The 22725-nt window shown below is 38.1% G+C and overlaps 1 protein-coding gene across 2 annotated transcripts in view; it reads left to right on the top strand.

Moving 5' to 3' along the window:
• CHM (CHM Rab escort protein) overlaps positions 1-22725 on the top strand; it is a 155648-nt gene that overhangs the window by 77243 nt on the left and 55680 nt on the right. For both annotated transcript variants that reach the window (XM_056538238.1, XM_056538237.1), the window contains exon 9: positions 12790-12867. In XM_056538238.1, coding sequence (XP_056394213.1) covers positions 12790-12867 — 78 coding nt within the window. The remainder of the gene's footprint in view (positions 1-12789; positions 12868-22725) is intronic.

Here is a 22725-nt window from a genome sequence, read left to right as displayed (position 1 = left end):
TTATTTTAATTTTTTTTTACTGCTTTTATGTTTAGTTTAAATTACTGGTGCATTGCATGACAAAAATGGCCAGGATTTCTAATGGTTGTTAAAATGATGAGCGTGTTCATATAAGTGACAAGTAGTGGCCACAATAACAAAATCCTACTGTAAAACTGATGAAAGCCTTAACCCCTTCAGGACCAAGCCCATTTTGGCCTTAAGTACCAGAGCGTTTATTGCACATCTGACCACTGTCATTTTAAACTTAAATTAATAAATTAATAACTCTGGAATGCTTTTAGTTATCATTCTGATTCCGAGATTGTTTTTTCGTGACATATTCTACTTTAACATGGTGGTAAATTTTTGTGGTAACTTGCATCCTTTCCTTGTGAAAAATCCTAAAATTTGATGAAAAATTAGAAAATTTTGCATTTTTCTAACTTTGAAGCTCTCTGCTTGTAAGGAAAATGTATATTACAAATAAAAAAAAATTTTATTCACATATACAATATGTCTACTTTATGTTTGCATCATAAAATTGACATGTTTTTACTTTTGGAAGACACCAGAGGGCTTCAAAGTTCAGCAGCAATTTTCCAATTTTTCACAAAATTTTCAAACTCACTATTTTTCAGGGACCAGTTCAGGTTTGAAGTGGATTTGAAGGGTCTATATATTAGAAATACCCCACAAATGACCCCATTATAAAAACTGCACCCCCAAAAGTATTCAAAATGACATTCAGTCATCATTTTAACCCTTTAGGTGTTTCACAGGAATAGAAGCAAAGTGAAGAAGAAAATTCACAATCTTAATTTTTTACACTCGCATGTTCTTGTAGACCCAATTTTTGAATTTTTACAAGGGGTAAAAGGAGAAAAAGTATACTTATATTTGTAGCCCAATTTCTCTTGAGTAAGCACATACCTCATATGTCTATGTAAAGTGTTCGGCGGGCGCAGTAGAGGGCTCAGAAAGGAAAGAGCGATAAGGGGGTTTTGGAGAGTACGTTTTTCTGAAATGGTTTTTGGGGGGCATGTTGCATTTAGGAAGCCCCTATGGTGCCAGAACAGCAAAAAACCCTCACATGGCATACCATTTTGGAAACTAGACCCCTTGAGGAACATAACAAGAAATAAAGTGAGCCTTAATACCCCACAGGTGTTTCACGACTTTTGCATATGTAAAAAAATATATTTTTTTTTCACTAAAATGTGTGTTTCCCCCCAAATTTCACATTTTTCCAAGGGTTAATAGCAGGAAATACCCCCCAATATTTGTAACCCCTTCTCTTCTGAGTATGGAGGTACCCCATAAGTTGACCTGAAGTGCACTATGGGCGAACTACAATGCTCAGAAGAGAAGGAGTCATATTTGGCTTTTTGAGAGCAAATTTTGCTCGGAGGGCATGTCGCATTTAGGAAGCCCCTATGGTGCCAGAACAGCAAAAAAAAAAAAACACATGGCATACCATTTTGGAAACTAGACCCCTTGAGGAACGTAACAAGGGGTACAGTGAGCATTTGCCCCCCCCACTGGTGTCTGACAGATCTTTGGAACAGTGGGCTGTACAAGTTTTCATTTTCACGGACCACTGTTCCAAAGATCTGTCAGACACCTGTGGGGGGTAAATTCTCACTGCACCCCTCATTACATTTCGTGAGGGGTGTCGTTTCCGAAATGGGGTCACATGTGGTTTTTTTTTTTCCGTTTGTCAAAACCGCTGTAACAATCAGCCACCCCTGTGCAAATCACCTCAAATGTACATGGTGCGCTCTCCCTTCAGGGCCTTGTTGTGCGCCCCCAGAGCACTTTGCGCCCACATATGGGGTATCGCTGTAGTCGGGAGAAATTGCGTTACAAATTTTGGGGGGCTTTTTTCCCTTTTACCTCTTGTGAAAATGTAAAGTTTAGGGCAACATCAGCATGTTAGTGTAAAAAATGTAATTTTTTTACAGTAACATTCTGGTGTAGACCCCAACATTTCCTTTTCATGAAGGGTTAAAGAAGAAAAAGCCCCCCAAACCTTGTAACGCAATTTCTCCCGAGTACGGCGATGTGGCCCTAAACTGTTGCCTTGAAATACGACAGGGCTCCAAAGTGAGAGCGCCATGCGCATTTGAGGCCTAAATTAGGGATTTGCATAGGGGTGGACATAGGGGTATTCTACGCCAGTGATTCCCAACAGGGTGCCTCCAGCTGTTGCAAAACTCCCAGCATGCGTGGACAGTCAACGGCTGTCCGGCAATACTGGGAGTTGTTGTTTTTCAACAGCTGGAGGCTCTGCTTTGGAAACAGTGGTGTACCGGACGTTCTTATTGGGGAGGGGGGCTGTGTAGGGGTATGTGTCTATGTAGTGTTTTTAACTTTTTATTTTATTTTGTTTTGGTGTAGTGTAGTGTTTTTAGGGTACAGTCACATGGGCGGGGGATTACAGCGAGTTTCCCAGCGCAAACTTGCAGCGAGAAACCCACTGTAAAAGCCTCGCCCATGTGAACGTACCCTGTACATTCACGGGGGGGGGGGGGGGGGGGGTGCACCAGCTGTTGCAAAACCACAACTCCCAGCATGCATGGTCTGTTAGTGCATGCTGGGAGTTATAGTTTTGCAACAGCTGGAGGCACACAGGTTAGGAAACACTGAGTTAGAAACAATGTTTCCCAACCAGTGTGTCTCCAGTTGTTGCAAAACTACAACTCCCAGCATGCCCAGACAGCTGAAGGGCATGCTGGGAGTTGTAGTTCGGCAACATCTGAAGGGCCAGATGTTGCTGAACTAAAACTCCCAGCATGCCTGGACAGTCAGTGCATTCTGGGAGTTGTAGTTTTGCAACAGCTGGAAGAGCACAGATTGGAGACCAATATACAATGGTCTCCAACCTGGGGCCCTCCAGATGTTTGAAAACTACAACTCCCAGCATGCCCAGACAGCCGAAGGCTGTCCGGGCATGCTGGGAGTTGTAGTTTTCAGACTCCTAGAAGTAGCAGTGAAGATCTTCACTGCTGCCTCTGAGGACCATGTACTTACCTGCCGATCCCGTCGCTGCTCGTCCACGTGGCCGGTCCTGCCGCTGCTCCAGGTAAGGCTGCCGGTCCCCTCTTGTTCCCCCCGTGTTCCCCCCGTATGCCGCAGGTCCCCGCGAGCCCCTGCAGCCATCGTCCCCCGTTCTGCACGACTTCCAGAGGCGGGCAGTGCGGGGGATCTGAACTTTCACCCCAGATCACTGTGATTGGTCCACAGGGACCAATCACAGTGATCGCTGACCAGGACCATCAATGGATGGTCCTGGGGGTGAAGCAGAAGTTGTCCCCTGCTGGAAACAGCGGGACTTCTGCCAGTTAACCCGTGCGATGCTGCGCATCGCCGGGTTAACTGAATGTCATTTATAAACGTCGGGATGCGCGAACGCACTGCACAACCCGGCGTTTATATATGACATTCTGTGGGAAGGGGTTAAAGGGGTACTCCCGTGGAAAACCCTTTTTTTTTTTTTAAATCAACTGGTGCCAGAAAGTTAAACAGATTTGTAAATTACTTCTTTTAAAAATCTTAATCCTTCCAGTACTTTTTAGGGGCTGTATACTACAGAAGAAATGCTTTTCTTTTTGGATTTCTCTGATGTCATGACCACAGTGCTCTCTGCTGACATCTTTGTCCATGTCAGGAACTGTCCAGAGCAGGAGAAAATCCCCATAGGAAACATATGCTGCTCTGGACAGTTCCTAAAATGGACAGCAGAGGTCAGCAGAGAGCACTGTGGTCGTGACATCAGAGAAATCCAAAAAGAAAAGCTTTTCTTCTGTAGTATATAGCCCCCAAAAAGTACTGGAAGGATTAAGATTTTTTAATAGAAGTAATTTACAAATCTGTTTAACTTTCTGGCACCAGTTGATTTAAAATATTTTTTTCTAAATCAACTGGTGCCAGAAAGTTAAACAGATTTGTAAATAACTTCTATAAAAAAAATCTTAATCCTTCCAGTACTTATCAGCTGTTGTATTATCCACAGGAAGTTATTTTCTTTTTGAATTTCCTTTCTGTCTGACCACAGTGCTCTCTGTTGACACCTCTGTCCATGTCAGGAACTGTCCAGAGTAGCAGCAAATCCCCATAGAAAACCTCTCCTGCTCTGGACAGTTCCTAAAATGGACAGAGGTGTCAACAAAGAGCACTGCGGTCAGGCAGAAAGGAAATTCAAAAAGAAAATAACTTCCTGTGGATCATAACAGCACCAGATAAGTATTGGAAGGATTAAGATTTTTTGGATAGAAATAATTTACAAATCTGTTAAACTTTCTGGCACCAGTTGATTTTAAAGAAAATGTTTTCCAGTGGAGTACCCCTTTAAGTAAATAGGTCAAATAGCCTGCAGCAATTTAAACAATTTTGCTTGTTTAGAAACACTTTTTTTCACAGCTACATAAACGAATCAAGATACATTGCGTGAACATGGCTTAAAGGGCTACTCCGGCGGAATTTTTTTTTTTATAAAATCAACTGGTGCCAGAAAGTTAAACAGATAATGATGAACTGGTTTAAATTAAAATACTGATTCATATTATTTTCTTTTTTCTGATTGTAGCTTTTTTATTCCATTTTTAGTGCTCCATTATGAGGGCAGCCATCTTGCCTGAGCTGCTTTTAACAGCATTTAGAGATCTACTTTACAGCAGCCATATGGACAATAAAAACCTGTAGCATAGGAGAGTTTAGTGGGCATGCTCTGTCAAAATAAACACAGGTAATTCTGCAAGTAGGGGTTGGAGCCAGGTGAGATGTGAATATGAGCTTTTATGGAAGAGTATGGTGGTCATGCTCAGTGTCATGTGAACAGTAGAAGAGAAAGTTCCAGCTCCCGAAAAAAATTATTGTAAATTTTAAAAGTCCAAAATTTATTCAGTCCATATTAAAATCAAAAAACAAAGCACCCTGTGTGGTTAAAAAAAAACCACGCCGACGCGTTTCGGACTGTCTAGTCCTTAGTCATGTGAACAGGTCATTGTGCAGGGAGGGGAAGAAAGAGAGCTGTGCCCATCACCTGTAGGGTTTTATAGGAGAGTGTGGTGGGCATGCTCTGTGTCATTGTGTAGGGGGAGGGAAGACAGCTGTGTCCATCACTTGTAAGGTTTTATGGGATATTGTGGTGGGCATGCTCTGTGTTGTGTGCACACGTCATTTTGCAGGGAGGGGAAGGAAGAGAGCTGCTTCCATCACCTGTAGTCTTCTATGGGAGAGTATGGTGGGCATGCTCTGTGACCTGTGCACATGTAAATTTTGAGGGAGGAAAACTGTGGCCATTGTGAATGGTAGATCTTATGTTACATATATATATATACATATACACATTCCCGATCATTGTAATTCTTTCTGTCAGAAAAGCAGCCTATCCCTAAGAAGTGATACCTACAAAACAGTAAGGCTGGGTTCAAACTGTGGAATTACCTGACAGAATTTCTGCCAGAGCTCCTGCAGGCAGCACTAGAACCGTCCCCATAGACGTCAATGCATTTTTGAGCGGGTCTGACTAAAGATCCACTCAAAAATGCATTGCTGTCTGAGGGGACGGCGATGCAGTCTGCACGGACCTAGCACCGCCCATGGGATCTCCTCCGGAAATTAGATCTGGATATTCCACAGTGCGAACCCGGCCTTAAAGGGGTACTCCACTGGAAAACATTTTTTTTGTTGATCAAATGGTGCCAGAAAGTTAAACATATTTGTAAATTACTTCTATTAAAAAATCTTAATCCTTCCTGTACTTAGCAGCTGCCGTATGCGCCACAGGAAGTTCTTTTCTTTTTCAGTTTCCTTTCCTCACAGTGCTCTCTGCTGACACCTCTGTCCATGTCAGGAACTGTCCGGAGCAGGAGCAAATCCCCATAGCAAACCTCTCCTGCTCTGGACAGTTCCGGATACAGACAGAGGTGTCAGCAGAGAGCACTGTGGTCAGAAAGAAAAGAAATTCAAAAAGAAAATAACTTCCTGTGGACCATACAGCAGCTGATAAGTACAGGAAGGATTAAGATTTTTTAATAGAAGTCATTTACAAATTTGTTTATCTTTCTGGCACCAGTTGATTTAGTAAAAAAGTGTTTTCCAGTGGAGTACCCCTTCATGGGTCTAGTCACACGGCAGAGTTTCTGCTTGCGTAATTCTGCCTAAAAATAAAGCCCATAGACTTCTATGGGATTCCGCACTCCCATTCACACTTCTGAATTTCCACTTGTGGAAATTCAGAAGTGTGAATGGGGGTGCAGAATCCCATAGAAGTCTATGGGCTTAAATTTGAGGGGGAATTAAGCAAGTGGAAATTCTGCCGTGTAAATAGACCCAAAGTGTCAGATTTATATATATATATTTTTTTTCATTTAAAGGGGTAATCCAGGAAAAAAAACTTTTTTTTTATATATCAACTGGCTCCAGAAAGTTAAACAGATTTGTAAATTACTTCTATTAAAAAAAATCTTAATCCTTTCAGTACTTATGAGCTTCTGAAGTTGAGTTGATCTTCTCTGTCTAAGTGCTCTCTGGTGACACCTGTCTCGGGAACCGCCCAATTTAGAAGAGGTTTGCTATGGGGATTTGCTTCTAAACTGGGCGGCTCCCGAGACAGGTGTCATCAGAGAGCACTTAGACAGAAAAGAACAACTCAACTTCAGAAGCACATAAGTACTGAAAGGATTAAGATTTTTTAATAGAAGTCATTTACAAATCTGTTTAACTTTCTGGAGCCAGGTGATATATATATATATATATAAATAAAAGTTTTTTCCTGGATTACCCCTTTAAACAGGTAGATAAAAAAAAATTAAAATTAACTTCAAGGAAACAATAAATTCCAAATTCCTGATAAAGAAAATCTGCACACGAAATTATGGAAAAAAATCAAATCCCATGAAATAGTTTAATTCCGACGACGCATGAGATGCCGCACCCATCTGACGCTTTATTTTATTATTATTTTTCTTTATTAATAATTTTACATTTTATTTAATCTAATCCATGCGGCTTGTACGGTGTGATAGTCGCCGGCGCCCAGTCGTCATCCGCCATCCCCGCGGTTCCCCCCCCCCCCCTCCATCCTGTCCTCCGCAGCAGATGCGTCGCGCCTCCAGCCTCTCTTCTTTTCCCGTTACATTAGTGTTTAATTAAAGCAAACAAGTCATCGGCGGCGCTTTAGCTTCTCTGCGAAACGTAATGAAGATTTATTCTGGGAGTGACCTTCACCGTATTAACCCGAACCGTAATCAGCAGAATTAATAAAATAATCAAATTATCCGCAGCCTCATAAATCACGCCGCGCCGAGCTGTCAGGGCCCCCACTATTAATGGGGCCTATTGTTTTGCAGCTGTATTAAAAAATTACAAGTGCTGATTCTTGCTTTGATAGAAGCTGAAATGGCATTTAAAGGCTGCGCAGGACGGGACGGACGGGCCACCGATTTTCACAACTGTTAATTTCGCCGTAATATGATTTGAAGTCATCAGGGCAAAGTTGAAGCGGAGTGCGCGGTGCGAGCGTCTGTCAGCAGAACTCCGCTTATTGCCAGTGACAGGAGCAAGTACATTAGGGAAGGGGGGGGGACGAGGACGACTTCGCTTTAATGCCTGTCATTCAGGGGTTAATGCTGAATAAAGGTTCCTCTATAGACGTAATAGACCCTATAAATACAATGTGACCCCTGTATACCATAGGGACCCCCGGCTTGTCACCCTGATAACCATCGCTTGTTCCTCACATCTGCGGAGCGTTACACGATGGTGCCGGCAGCGCAGCGTCCTCCTCTATCGTCTTGTCGCGTTCCGACCGGGTACAGTCACGGAGCACAGGGTGACGCAGATTTCACTTTAGTCCGAAATATGGAGATGACTTTAATGCAGTGTTTCCCAACCAGGGTGCCTCCAGCTGTTGCAAAACTACAACTCCCAGCATGCCTGGACAGCCGTTGGCTGTCCAGGCATGCTGGGAGTTGTAGTTTTGCAACAGCTGGAGGCACCCTGGTTAGGAAACACTGCTTTTATTGTTTTATTATTATGATTTTCACAGCCGTCGGTAGGAATAGCAATAACCTGTCGGACTGTGGTGTTATGTGATGACGTGTCACCAAGGGGAATGGATGGGATTGTTAGTACTGGTATCATCGGGGGCTAGAGAACATTCTGGAGGGGACCTAGAAAATACCTGAACAGGTGAGGGGGGGGGGGGCGCTGCAGGAGCCTAAAATAACATAGTGATGGGTAATACGGGGACATTTACTTCATGGTTAGAGAATGAATGAACAATATGTAGAGAAAGAGAGATGGAGAAGTGATAGAATATAGAGAACGAGGGAGAGTCAGAAATAGAAAGAACGAGAGAAGAAGAAAATATATAGGTAGATTAAAAAGATAAATATGAGATAGGTATAACAGAGAGAGAGATGAGATAGATAGACAGACAGATAGATATGAGATAGATAGATAGACAGACAGATAGATATGAGATAGATAGATAGATATGAGATAGATAGATAGATAGATATGAGATAGATAGATATGAGATAGATATAAGATAGATATGAGATAGATAGATAGACAGACAGATAGATATGAGATAGATAGATAGATATGAGATAGATAGATAGATAGATAGATAGATAGATAGATAGATATGAGATAGATAGATATGAGATAGATAGATATGAGATAGATAGATATGAGATAGATAGATAGATAGATATGAGATAGATAGATATGAGATAGATAGATAGAGATATATATGAGAGATAGATATGAGATAGATAGACATGAGATAGATATGAGATAGATAGATATGAGATAGATATATAGATAGATATGAGATAGATAGATATGAGATAGATAGATAGAGATATATATGAGATAGATAGATATGAGATAGATAGACATGAGATAGATATGAGATAGATAGATAGATAGATATGAGATAGATAGATATGAGATAGATAGATATGATATAGATAGATAGATATGAGATACATAGATAGATATGAGATAGATATGAGAGAGAGAGATAGATAGATATGAGATAGATAGATATGAGAGAGAGAAATAGATAGATATGAGAGAGAGAGATAGATATGAGATAGATAGAGAGATATGAGATAGATAGATAGATAGATAGATAGAGAGATAGAGAGATATGAGATAGATAGATAGACAGACAGATAGATATGAGATAGATAGATAGATATGAGATAGATAGATAGATAGATAGATAGATATGAGATAGATATGAGATAGATAGATATGAGATAGATAGATATGAGATAGATAGATAGATAGATATGAGATAGATAGATATGAGATAGATAGATAGAGATATATATGAGATAGATAGATATGAGATAGATAGACATGAGATAGATATGAGATAGATATGAGATAGATAGATAGATAGATATGAGATAGATAGATATGAGATAGATAGACATGAGATAGATATGAGATAGATAGATAGATAGATAGATATGAGATAGATAGATATGAGATAGATAGATATGATATAGATAGATAGATATGAGATACATAGATAGATATGAGATAGATATGAGAGAGAGAGATATGAGAGAGAGAGATAGATAGATATGAGAGAGAGAGATAGATATAAGATAGATAGATAGATATGAGATAGATAGATATGAGAGAGAGAGATAGATAGATATGAGAGAGAGAGATAGATATAAGATAGATAGAGAGATATGAGATAGATAGATAGATAGATAGAGAGATAGAGAGATATGAGATAGATAGATAGATAGATAGATATGAGATAGATAGATAGGAGATAGATAAGTAACTTTTTCCCTCTTTCTCTTATTCTTTAGGGCTCTGCTGCTTGTATATACTGTGGATCTTCTGTGACACATTAGATCCAATGGGTTTATTAACAAAGTGTGGTGTGAATTCTTATCTCTTTTAGACCACAAAAGTTGTGGTGATAGTTGCGGACTTGCGCCAGATTTGTGAAACGGCGCATGGACTTTGATAAATTTTGCTGATGCAACTTCTAAGAAAGTCGCAGATTTTGTACGGACGTGCGACTTTTGCGTGTAAAGTCACATTAACCCTGACTCAAAGGTGGCACAGAAAATATAGGACTGGGCTGAATTGACCTGAGAAACCGTCTATTTCTGACATCGTGCGACAATTTTGCGTCAACCTTGTGACATTGCGCAAAAAAAGTTGCACTTAGTGAATCTGTGATCACTGCACAAAGGGCTCGAGACGGGTAAAACAAAAAATCATAGAAACGCTTCTGAAGCAATCGTCGCACAAAAAGTCGCATGGACCCATTGTGCTACATTTTGTGCGACAAACATAGAGATAAAAGCCATTTAAAGGGGTATTCCGAGACCAAACATTTTATCCCCTGATCGCCTGTGATCTCCCTGCTGCACCTGGCGTTCGTTTAGAGCGTTGGGTGCAGCACCGGGGGCTTGTGATGTCACGGCCACGCCCCCTCAACGCAAGTCTATGGAAGGGGGCGTGACGGACATCACGCCCCCTCCCATAGACTTGCATTGAGGAGGCGTGGCTGTGATGTCATAAGCGGGGCCATGAAACTGGAGATGCAGCCCCGCATACAATGTGGGTGCTGCAGGGAGATCATGGGGGGTCCCAGCGGCGGGCCCTCTGCGATCACACATCTTATCTCCTATCCCATGCACTGAACGAACTCTGCTCCGTGCCGGATGATTGGCGACTACAGCCACCACGCCCCCTTCATTCATGTCTATGGAAGCAGGCGTGATGGTTACGTACTAGCCGCCCCGTCTCCTCCAATAGATATATTCGGAGGGGGCGCGATGTCACGAACACGGTAGCTCCACGTTTCTGTATTCTGGACGCCGCTGCTGCCAGCCCAGAGATCGCGGTGGTCCTTAGTGGCGCCCTCCCCCCCCCCCCCCCCGCGATCAGACATCTTATCCCCTATCCTTTGGATAGGGGATAAAATGTTTAATCCTGGAATACCCCTCTAAAAAGTTTTCTAAATGTCTTGATAAATCCCCCCCAATATAACTAATGGGTCTGATACTGGATCTCCATAGGATTCTATATAATGTCATATACTCCAGTCACCTCCAGAGCTGCACTCATTATTCTGCTGTTACATCATGTCATATACTCCAGTCACCTCCAGAGCTGCACTAATTTTTCTGCTGTTACATCAGGTCTTATCCTCCAGTCACCTCCAGAGCTACACTCACTATTCTGCTGTAACATCATGTTATATCCTCCAGTTACCTCCAGAGCTGCACTCACTATTCTGCTGTTACATCATGTCTTATCCTCCAGTCACCCCCAGAGCTGCAATCACTATTCTTCTGTTGCATCAGGTCTTATCCTCCAGTCACCCCCAGAGCTATAGAGTGCACCATGTCTTATACCAGTGTTTCGCAAATAGGGTGCCTCCAGGTGTTGCAAAACTACAACTCCCAGCATGCCTGGACAGCCTTTGGCTGTAGTTTTGCAACAGCTGGAGGCACCCTGGTTGGGAAACAGACACTGAACCAGCAGGCGGGATGGTTACGTACTAGCCGCCCCGTCTCCTCCAATAGATATATTTGGAGGGGGCGCGATGTCACGAACACGGGAGCTCCACGTTTCTGTATTCTGGACGCCGCTGCTGCCAGCCCGAAGATCGCGGTGGTCCTTAGTGGCGCCCCCCCCGCGATCAGACATCTTATCCCCTATCCTTTGGATAGGGGATAAAATGTTTAGTCCTGGAATACCCCTCTAAAAAGTTTTCTAAATGTCTCGATAACCCCCCCCCCTAATATAACTAATGGGTCTGATACTAGATCTCCATAGGATTCTATATAATGTAATCATATCTTATCCACCAGATACTTCTAGAGCTGTAATCGCTATCCTCCAGAACTGCACTCATTATTCTGCTGTTACATCATGTCTTATACTCCAGTCACTTCCAGAGCTGCACTCACTATTCTGCTGTTACATGACATATTATCACCCAGTCACCCCCAGAGCTGCACTCATTATTCTGCTGTTGCATCAGGTCTTATCCTCCAGTCACCCCCAGAGCTGCACTCATTATTCTGCTGTTACATCATGTCATATACTCCAGTCACCTCCAGAGCTGCACTCATTATTCTGCTGTTACATCATGTCATATACTCCAGTCACCTCCAGAGCTGCACTCATTATTCTGCTGTTGCATCAGGTCTTATACTCCAGTCACCTCCAGAGCTACACTCACTATTCTGCTGTTGCATCATATCTTATGCTCCAGTCACCTCCAGAGCTGCACTTATTTTTCTGCTGTTACATCAGGTCTTATGCTCCAGTCACCTCCAGAGCTGCACTCACTATTCTGCTGAAACATCATGTTATATCCTCCAGTTACCTCCAGAGCTGCACTCACTATTCTGCTGTTACATCATGTCTTATCCTCCAGTCACCCCCAGAGCTGCAATCACTATTCTTCTGTTGCATCAGGTCTTATCCTCCAGTCACCCCCAGAGCTATAGTGCGCACCATGTCTTATACCAGTGTTTCGCAAACAGGGTGCCTCCAGGTGTTGCAAAACTACAACTCCCAGCATGCCCGGACAGCCAACGGCTGTCCGGGCATGCTGGGAGTTGTAGTTTTGCAACACCTGGAGGCACCCTGCTTGGGAAACACTGTCTTCTACAGACACTGAACCAGCAGGCGTGATGGTTACGTACTAGCCGCCCCGTCTCCTCCAATAGATATATATATACTGATACTGGATCTCCATAGGATTCTATATAAGAGATATTATTCTTTTCTTTCTTGCAGGATGAGCGCGGTGTTCGGGGGGATCTACTGCCTGCACCATTCCCTGCGTCGGCTTCTGCTGGACACCCGGACCTCAGAGTAAGAGTCTTTGCCTTCAACCTTTTCTTTTTTTATTTACAGACACAAAGAGCACAAGAAAAATGCTGCAGTCGATTAAGGGAAGGGAAAAAAAAAAAACTTCAAAGAGCCGGCGGTATTAATGACATATCAACCTTGATTAAAAGTAATCTGTGTATTGGTCGTCCACAATGAGGGGAGCAGGGCCCACAGTATAAATGAATTTTCCCCAGTGATATTACTACAGCTCCTGATCATCCAGGCTTGGAAGACAAATCATTTGAGCTGCCGGGGGGCTGGCGATGACTGATGTTGGTTTTTCTTCTGGCCTTACCAGTCTAATTGATTTTCATCAGATGACACAAAGCTCCTGTTATTGCGGAGGGATTGATGGAGTTCACCTGAAGACTCATCAGATTAATCTTTGCTGATAATGCATGTCACTCCCAGAGAAAAGACTTTAATGAGTTCTAGGTAGATTGTTGTCATAAACTTCCCTGCCCTTTCTATCCCGGATCTTGAAGGTTGAGCCGACGCCTCGGTCCCTGCAGCGCTGGAGGACTTGGTTCTCGTCTGGGACTTCTGGACAATGTCATTCTGTATATACATGATGGGCGATGAGTGAGTCCTCGTTAACTTGGCTTGAGTACTTATTGTGACTCCACTCACACCCGGAACTGCAACACAAATCATATCCGCCAGATACTTCTAGAGCTGCACTCACTATTCTGCTGTTACATCAGGTCTTATCCTCCAGTCACTTCCAGAGCTGCACTCACTATTCTGCTGTTTCATCACGTCATATACTCCAGACACTTCCAGAACTGCACTTACCATTCTGCTGTTACATCATGTCTTATCCTCCAGTCACCTCCAGAGCTGCACTCATTATTCTGCTGTTACATCATGTCTTATCCTCCAGTCACTTCCAGAGCTGCACTCACTATTCTGCTGTTACATCATGTCTTATCCTCCAGTCGCCTCCAGAGCTGCACTCACTACTCTGCTGTTACATCACGTCCTATACTCCAGTCACTTCCACAGCTGCACTCACTTTTCTGCTGTTACATCAGGTCTTATCCTCCAGTCACTTCCAGAGCTGCACTCACTATTCTGCTGTTTCATCACGTCATATACTCCAGACACTTCCAGAACTGCACTTACTATTCTGCTGTTACATCATGTCTTATCCTCCAGTCACCTCCAGAGCTGCACTCATTATTCTGCTGTTACATCATGTCTTATCCTCCAGTCACTTCCAGAGCTGCACTCACTATTCTGCTGTTACATCACGTCATATACTCCAGTCACTTCCAGAACTGTACTCACTATTCTGCTGTTACATCATGTCTTATCCTCCAGTCGCCTCCAGAGCTGCACTCACTACTCTGCTGTTACATCACGTCCTATACTCCAGTCACTTCCACAGCTGCACTCACTATTCTGCTGTTACATCAGGTCTTATCCTCCAGTCACATTCAGAGGTGCACTCAATATTCTGCTGTTGCATCAGGTCTTATCCTCCAGTTACCTCCAGAACTACACTCACTATTCTTCTGTTACATTATGTCTTATCCTCCAGTCACCTACAGAGCTGCACTCGCTATTCTGCTGTAACATCATGTTATATCCTACAGTTACCTCCAGAGCTGCACTTACTATTCTGCTGTAAAATCATGCCTTATACTCCAGTCACCTCCAGAGCTACACTCACTATTCTGCTATTGCATCAGGTCTTATCCTCCTGTCACCTTCAGAGGTGCACTCATTATTCTGCTGTTACATCATGTCTTATCCTCCAGAGCTACACTCACTATCCTGCTGTTGCATCATATCTTATGCTCTAGTCACCTCCAGAGCTGCACTCATTTTTCTGCTGTTACATCAGGTCTTATCCTCCAGTCACCTCCAGAGTTGCACTCACTATTCTGCTGTAACATCATGTTATATCCTCCAGTTACCTCTAGAGCTGCACTCACTATTCTGCTGTTACATCATGTCTTATCATTCAGACCTGCACTCACTATTCTGCTGTTACATCTTGTCTTATCCTCCAGTCACCCCCAGAGCTGCACTCACTATTCTGCTGTTACATCATGTCTTATCCTTCAGACCTGCACTCACTATTCTGCTGTTACATCTTGTCTTATCCTCCAGTCACCCCCAGAGCTATAGTGCGCACCATGTCTTATACCAGTGTTGCGCAAACAGGGTGCCTCCAGGTGTTGCAAAACTACAACTCCCAGCATGCCCGGACAGCCAAAGGCTGTCCGGGCATGCTGGGAGTTGTAGTTTTGCAACACCTGGAGGCACCCTGGTTGGGAAACACTGTCTTATACAGACACTGAACCAGCAGGGTAATGTGGCTAGATCTAAGATTAGTGAAAGGTACCAGTGACATTTTGGGAGTGACTGGATTTTATAGAACAGGCTGTAATGTAAGCTCAGTACCAGGTGGGTAAAGCAAAGGATTTACAAAGTTACACAGGGTTCCATGTAGATTTAACCTGTAAAATGCTGTTTATAATTAGCGCAATGCCTCCAGACAGATGACCGTAGGCTCCCGTCTCGCCTTTGATGAGGTCGTCGGAGCGCTGGGGTTGCGAGCCTTTCATGTTCACAGAATAGAGCCATTTAAACATTATGTTTTTTTAGCTCCTTTCATGTCCTTTGAACGACTGTTCTGTCCCTGAGTTATGGCCGTAATGTTCAGCCGGCAGATAGATAGAGAGAGAGAGGGAGGGAAAGGTGCAAACATTGCCGCTCTGTTTTCTAAAGGTGTATCATTTCTATCCCGCGCGTAAATCAAAGCGCCATGTGTAATTGTTGGGGGGGGGGGGGGGAGGGGGTACTCATACAACATTGTGACAAATGGATGAAACTCCAGACAATTTCATTTCCTGCTCAATGCATTAAGTCGTCTTTGTGAAGAAGGAAAGTGACGCCATAGTGTTATATGGGGTGATTGTGGCTACATGTATTTACACCATCTGTATTATCATCTGCAGCGGATATGAGGCTAGTCAGATATAGGGACCCTGTAAGGGCGACCAGACCCTGCTCAGAGAACTGACACTGGCTTCCCTATTATTGAGGTGATCTACAGTAGGTATAAGTAGCCTATCCAGGACCTGCCCCAACACAGGGCCCATACTGCCAGAATGAAGAAAGGATGGACCACCGGGAGGGGCCCCTGACTGAATAATGATGTGGGGCCCCTCACCTCAATGTACACCGATGTGGTGTTATATAGTCAGGTCATGGATGATAAGCAGCCTAACCCTGTCATTCAGCTCAAAGGGGAACAGAAATATAGAATAGCCAAAATATCACTGATCGAACATCTGAGAATTATCAATATGATGTCGTTCTTCACTATTATCTATATAATATCACACTTCTCCATTATCTAGATAATATCACACTCCTCCATTATCTATATAATATCACACTTCATTATCTATATAATATCACACTCCTCCATTATGTATATAATATCACACGCCTCCATTATGTATATAATATCACACTACTCCATTATATATATAATATCACACTCCTCCATTATCTATATATCACACTCCTCCATTATGTATATAATATCACACTCCTCCATTATGTATATAATATTACACTCCTCCATTATGTATATAATATCACACTCCTCCATTATCTATATAATATCACACTTCATTATCTATATAATATCACACTCCTCCATTATCTATATAATATTACACGTCTCCCATTATCTATATAATATCACACTCCTCCATTATGTATATAATATCACACTCCTCCATTATGTATATAATATTACACTCCTCCATTATGTATATAATATTACACTCCTCCATTATGTATATAATATTACACTCCTCCATTATGTATATAATATTACACTCCTCCATTATGTATATAATATTACACTCCTCCATTATGTATATAATATCACACTCCTCCATTATCTATATAATATCACACTCCTCCATTATGTATATAATATCACACTTCATTATCTATATAATATCACACTTCATTATCTATATAATATCACACTCCTCCATTATGTATATAATATCACACTCCTCCATTATCTATATAATATTACACTCCTCCATTATGTATATAATATCACACTCCTCCATTATGTATATAATATCACACTTCATTATCTATATAATATCACACTTCATTATCTATATAATATCACACTCCTCCATTATGTATATAATATCACACTCCTCCATTATGTATATAATATTACACTCCTCCATTATCTATATAATATTACACTCCTCCATTATCTTTATAATATTACACTCCTCCATTATGTATATAATATTACACTCCCCCATTATCTATATAATATCACACACCTCCATTATCTATATAATATCACACTTCATTATCTATATAATATCACACTTCATTATCTATATAATATCACACTTCTCCATTATCTGTATAATATCACACTCCTCCATTATGTATATAATATCACACTCCTCCATTATCTATATAATATCACACTCCTCCATTATGTATATAATATCACACTTCATTATCTATATAATATCACACTTCATTATCTATATAATATCACACTTCATTATCTATATAATATTACACTTCATTATCTATGTAATATCACACTCCTCCATTATCTATATAATATCACACTCCTCCATTATGTATAGAATATCACACTTCTCCATTATGTATATAATATCACACTTCCCCATTATGTATATAATATCACACTTCATTATCTATATAATATCACACTTCATTATCTATATAATATCACACTTCATTATCTATATAATATCACACTTCATTATCTATATAATATCACACTCCATTATCTATATAATATCACACTTCATTATGTATATAATATCACACTCCTCCATTATGTATATAATATCACACTTCATTATCTATATAATATCACACTCCTCCATTATGTATATAATATCACACTTCTCCATTATGTATATAACATCACACTTCATTATGTATATAATATCACACTCCTCCATTATCTATATAATATCACACTTCATTATGTATATAATATCACACTCCTCCATTATGTATATAATATTACACTTCTCCATTATCTATATAATATCAAACTTCTCCATTATCTATATAATATCACACTTCTCCATTATGTATATAATATCACACTTCATTATGTATATAATATCACACTTCATTATGTATATAATATCACACTCCTCCATTATGTATATAATATTACACTTCTCCATTATGTATATAATATTACACTTCCCCCATTATCTATATAATATCACACTTCATTATCTATATAATATCACACTCCTCCATTATGTATATAATATCACATTTCATTATCTATATAATATCACACTTCTCCATTATCTATATAATATTACACTTCATTATCTATATAATATTACACTTCTCCATTATCTATATAATATCACACTTCATTATCTATATAATATCACACTTCATTATCTATATAATATTACACTTCCTCCATATTATCTATATAATATCACATTTCATTATCTATATAATATTACACTTCTCCATTATCTATATAATATTACACTTCTCCATTATCTATATAATATTACTCTTCTCCCATTATCTATATAATATCACACTTCATTATCTATATAATATCACATTTCCCCATTATCTATATAATATTGCACTTCCTCCATTATGTATATAATATTACATGCCTCAATTATCTATATAATATCACACTTCCCCATTATCTATATAATATCACACTTCTCCATTATCTATATAATATCACACTCCTCCATTATCTATATAATATCATATTCCTCCATTATCTATATAATATCACACTTCCTCCATTATCTATATAATATCACACTCCTCCATTATCTATATAATATCACACTCCTCCATTATCTATATAATATCACACTCCTCCATTATCTATATAATATCATATTCCTCCATTATCTATATAATATCACACTTCATTATCTATATAATATCACACTTCATTATCTATATAATATCACACTTCTCCATTATCTATATAATATCACACTTCATTATCTATATAATATCACACTCCTCTATTATGTATATAATATCACACTTCTCCATTATCTATATAATATCGCACTTCATTATCTATATAATATTACACTTCATTATCTATATAATATCAAACTTCATTATCTATATATTATCACACTTCATTATCTATATAATATCACACTTCATTATCTATATAATATCACACTTCATTATCTATATAATATCACACTCCTCCATTATGTATATAATATGACACTTCATTATCTATATAATATCACACTTCGCCATTATCCATATAATATCACATTTCTCCATTATCCATATAATATCACACTCCTCCATTATGTATATAATATCACACTCCTCCATTATGTATATAATATTACACTCCTCCATTATGTATATAATATCACACTCCTCCATTATCTATATAATATTACACTTCATTATCTATATAATATCACACTTCATTATCTATATAATATCACACTTCATTATCTATATAATATCAAACTTCATTATCTATATAATATCACACTTCATTATCTATATAATATCACACTTCATTATCTATATAATATCACACTTCATTATCTATATAATATCACACTTCATTATCTATATAATATCAAACTTCATTATCTATATAATATCACACTTCATTATCTATATAATATCACACTTCATTATCTATATAATATCACACTTCATTATCTATATATTACACTCCTCCATTATGTATATAATATCACACTTCCTCCACATTATATAATATCACACTTCTCCATTATCTATATATCACACTTCATTATCTATATAATATCACACTCCTCCATTATGTATATAATATTACACTTCCTCCATTATCTATATAATATAACACTTCATTATCTATATAATATTACACTTCCTCCATTATGTATATAATGTCACACTTCATTATCTATATAATATCACATTTCCCCATTATCTATATAATATTACACTTCCTCCATTATGTATATAATATCACACTTCATTATCTATATAATATTACCCTTCCTCCATTATGTATATAATATCACACTTCATTATCTACCGTATATAATATCACATTTCCCCATTATCTATATAATATTACACTTCCTCCATTATGTATATAATATCACACTTCATTATCTATATAATATCACACTCCTCCATTTTCTGTATAATATCACACTTCCTCCATTATCTATATAATATCACACTCCTCCATTATCTATATAATATTACACTTCCCTCATTATCTATATAATATTACACTTCATTATCTATATAATATCACACTTCATTATCTATATAATATCACACTCCTCCATTATCTATATAATATCTTACTCCTCCATTTTCTATGTAATATCACACTTCATTATCTATGTAATATCACACTCCTCCATTATCTATATAATATCTTACTCCTCCATTTTCTATGTAATATCACACTTCATTATCTATATAATATCACACTTCATTATCTATATAATATCACACTTCATTATCCATATAATATTACACTCCTCCATTATGTATATAATTTCACACTTCTCCATTATGTATATAATATCACACTCCTCCATTATCTATATAATATCACACTCCTCCATTATGTATGTAATATCACACTCCTCCATTATGTATATAATATCACACTTCTCCATTATGTATATAATATCCCACTCCTCCATTATCTATATAATATCACACTCCTCCATTATGTATGTAATATCACACTCCTCCATTATGTATATAATATCACATTTCTCCATTATGTATGTAATATCACACTCCTTCATTATGTATATAATATCACACTCCTCCATTATCTATATAATATCACACTTCTCCATTATGTATATAATATCACACTCCTCCATTATCTATATAATATCACACTCCTCCATTATGTATATAATATCACACTTCATTATCTATATAATATCACACTTCATTATCTATATAATATCACACTTCATTATCTATATAATATCACACTTCTCCATTATGTATATAATATCACACTCCTCCATTATCTATATAATATCACACTCCTCCATTATGTATATAATATCACACTTCATTATCTATATAATATCACACTTCATTATCTATATAATATCACACTTCATTATCCATATAATATTACACTCCTCCATTATGTATATAATTTCACACTTCTCCATTATGTATATAATATCACACTTCTCCATTATGTATATAATATCACACTCCTCCATTATCTATATAATATCACACTCCTCCATTATGTATGTAATATCACACTCCTCCATTATGTATATAATATCACACTTCTCCATTATGTATGTAATATCACACTCCTTCATTATGTATATAATATCACACTCCTCCATTATCTATATAATATCACACTCCTCCATTATGTATATAATATCACACTCCTCCATTATGTATATAATATCACACTTCATTATGTATATATCACACATCAGTATCTATATATTATCACACTTCCCCATTATCTATATAATATCACACTTCTCCATTATCTACATAAAATCACACTTCATTATCTATATATTATCACACTTCCCCATTATCTATATAATATCACACTTCATTATCTACATATTATCACTTCATTATGTATATAATATCACACTTCATTAACTATATAATATCACACTTCATTATCTATATAATATCACACTTCATTATCTATATAATATCACACTTCATTATCTATATAATATCACACTTCATTATCTATATAATATCACACTTCATTATCTATATAATATCACACTTCTCCCATTATCTATATAATGCTACACTTCTCCATTATCTATATAATATCACACTTCCTCCATTATGTATATAAGTGATATTATATGGATAATGAAGTGTGATATTATATAGATAATGAAGTGTGATATTATATAGATAATGAAGTTTGATATTACATAGATAATGAAGTGTAATATTATATAGATAATGAAGTGTAATATTATATAGATAATGAAGTGTGATATTATATAGATAATGAAGTGTGATATTATATAGATAATGAAGTGTGATATTATATAGATAATGAAGTGTAATATTATATAGATAATGGGGGAAGTGTGATATTATATAGATAATGAAGTGTGATATTATATAGATAATGAAGTGTGATATTATATACATAATGGAGGAGTGTGATATTATATAGATAATGAAGTGTGATATTATATAGATAATGAAGTGTGATATTATGTAGATAATGAAGTGTAATATTGTATAGATAATGGGGGACGTGTGATATTATATAGATAATGGGGGACGTGTGATATTATATAGCTAATGGAGGAGTGATATATAGATAATGGGGGACGTGTGATATTATATAGATAATTAAGGAGTGTGATATATAGATAATGGGGGACGTGTGATATTATATAGATAATGGGGGACGTGTGATATTATATACATAATAGAGGAGTGTGATATTATATAGATAATGAAGTGTGATATTATATAGATAATAGAGGAAGTGTGATATTATATAGATAATGGAGGAGTGTGATATATAGATAATGGGGGACGTGTGATATTATATAGATAATGGAGGAGTGTGATATATAGATAATGAAGTGTGATATTATATAGATAATGAAGTGTGATATTATATAGATAATGAAGTATGATATTATATAGATAATGGAGGAGTGTGATATTATATAGATAATGAAGTGTGATATTATATAGATAATGAAGTATGATATTATATAGATAATGAAGTGTGATATTATATAGATA

This window comes from Hyla sarda, chromosome 9 (assembly GCF_029499605.1).
Source record: "Hyla sarda isolate aHylSar1 chromosome 9, aHylSar1.hap1, whole genome shotgun sequence".
In the NCBI taxonomy this organism is placed as follows: Eukaryota; Metazoa; Chordata; class Amphibia; order Anura; family Hylidae; genus Hyla; species Hyla sarda.
The sequence above is the reverse complement of the archived record's forward strand: the minus strand, read 5'-3'. Positions and strand labels throughout refer to the sequence as shown.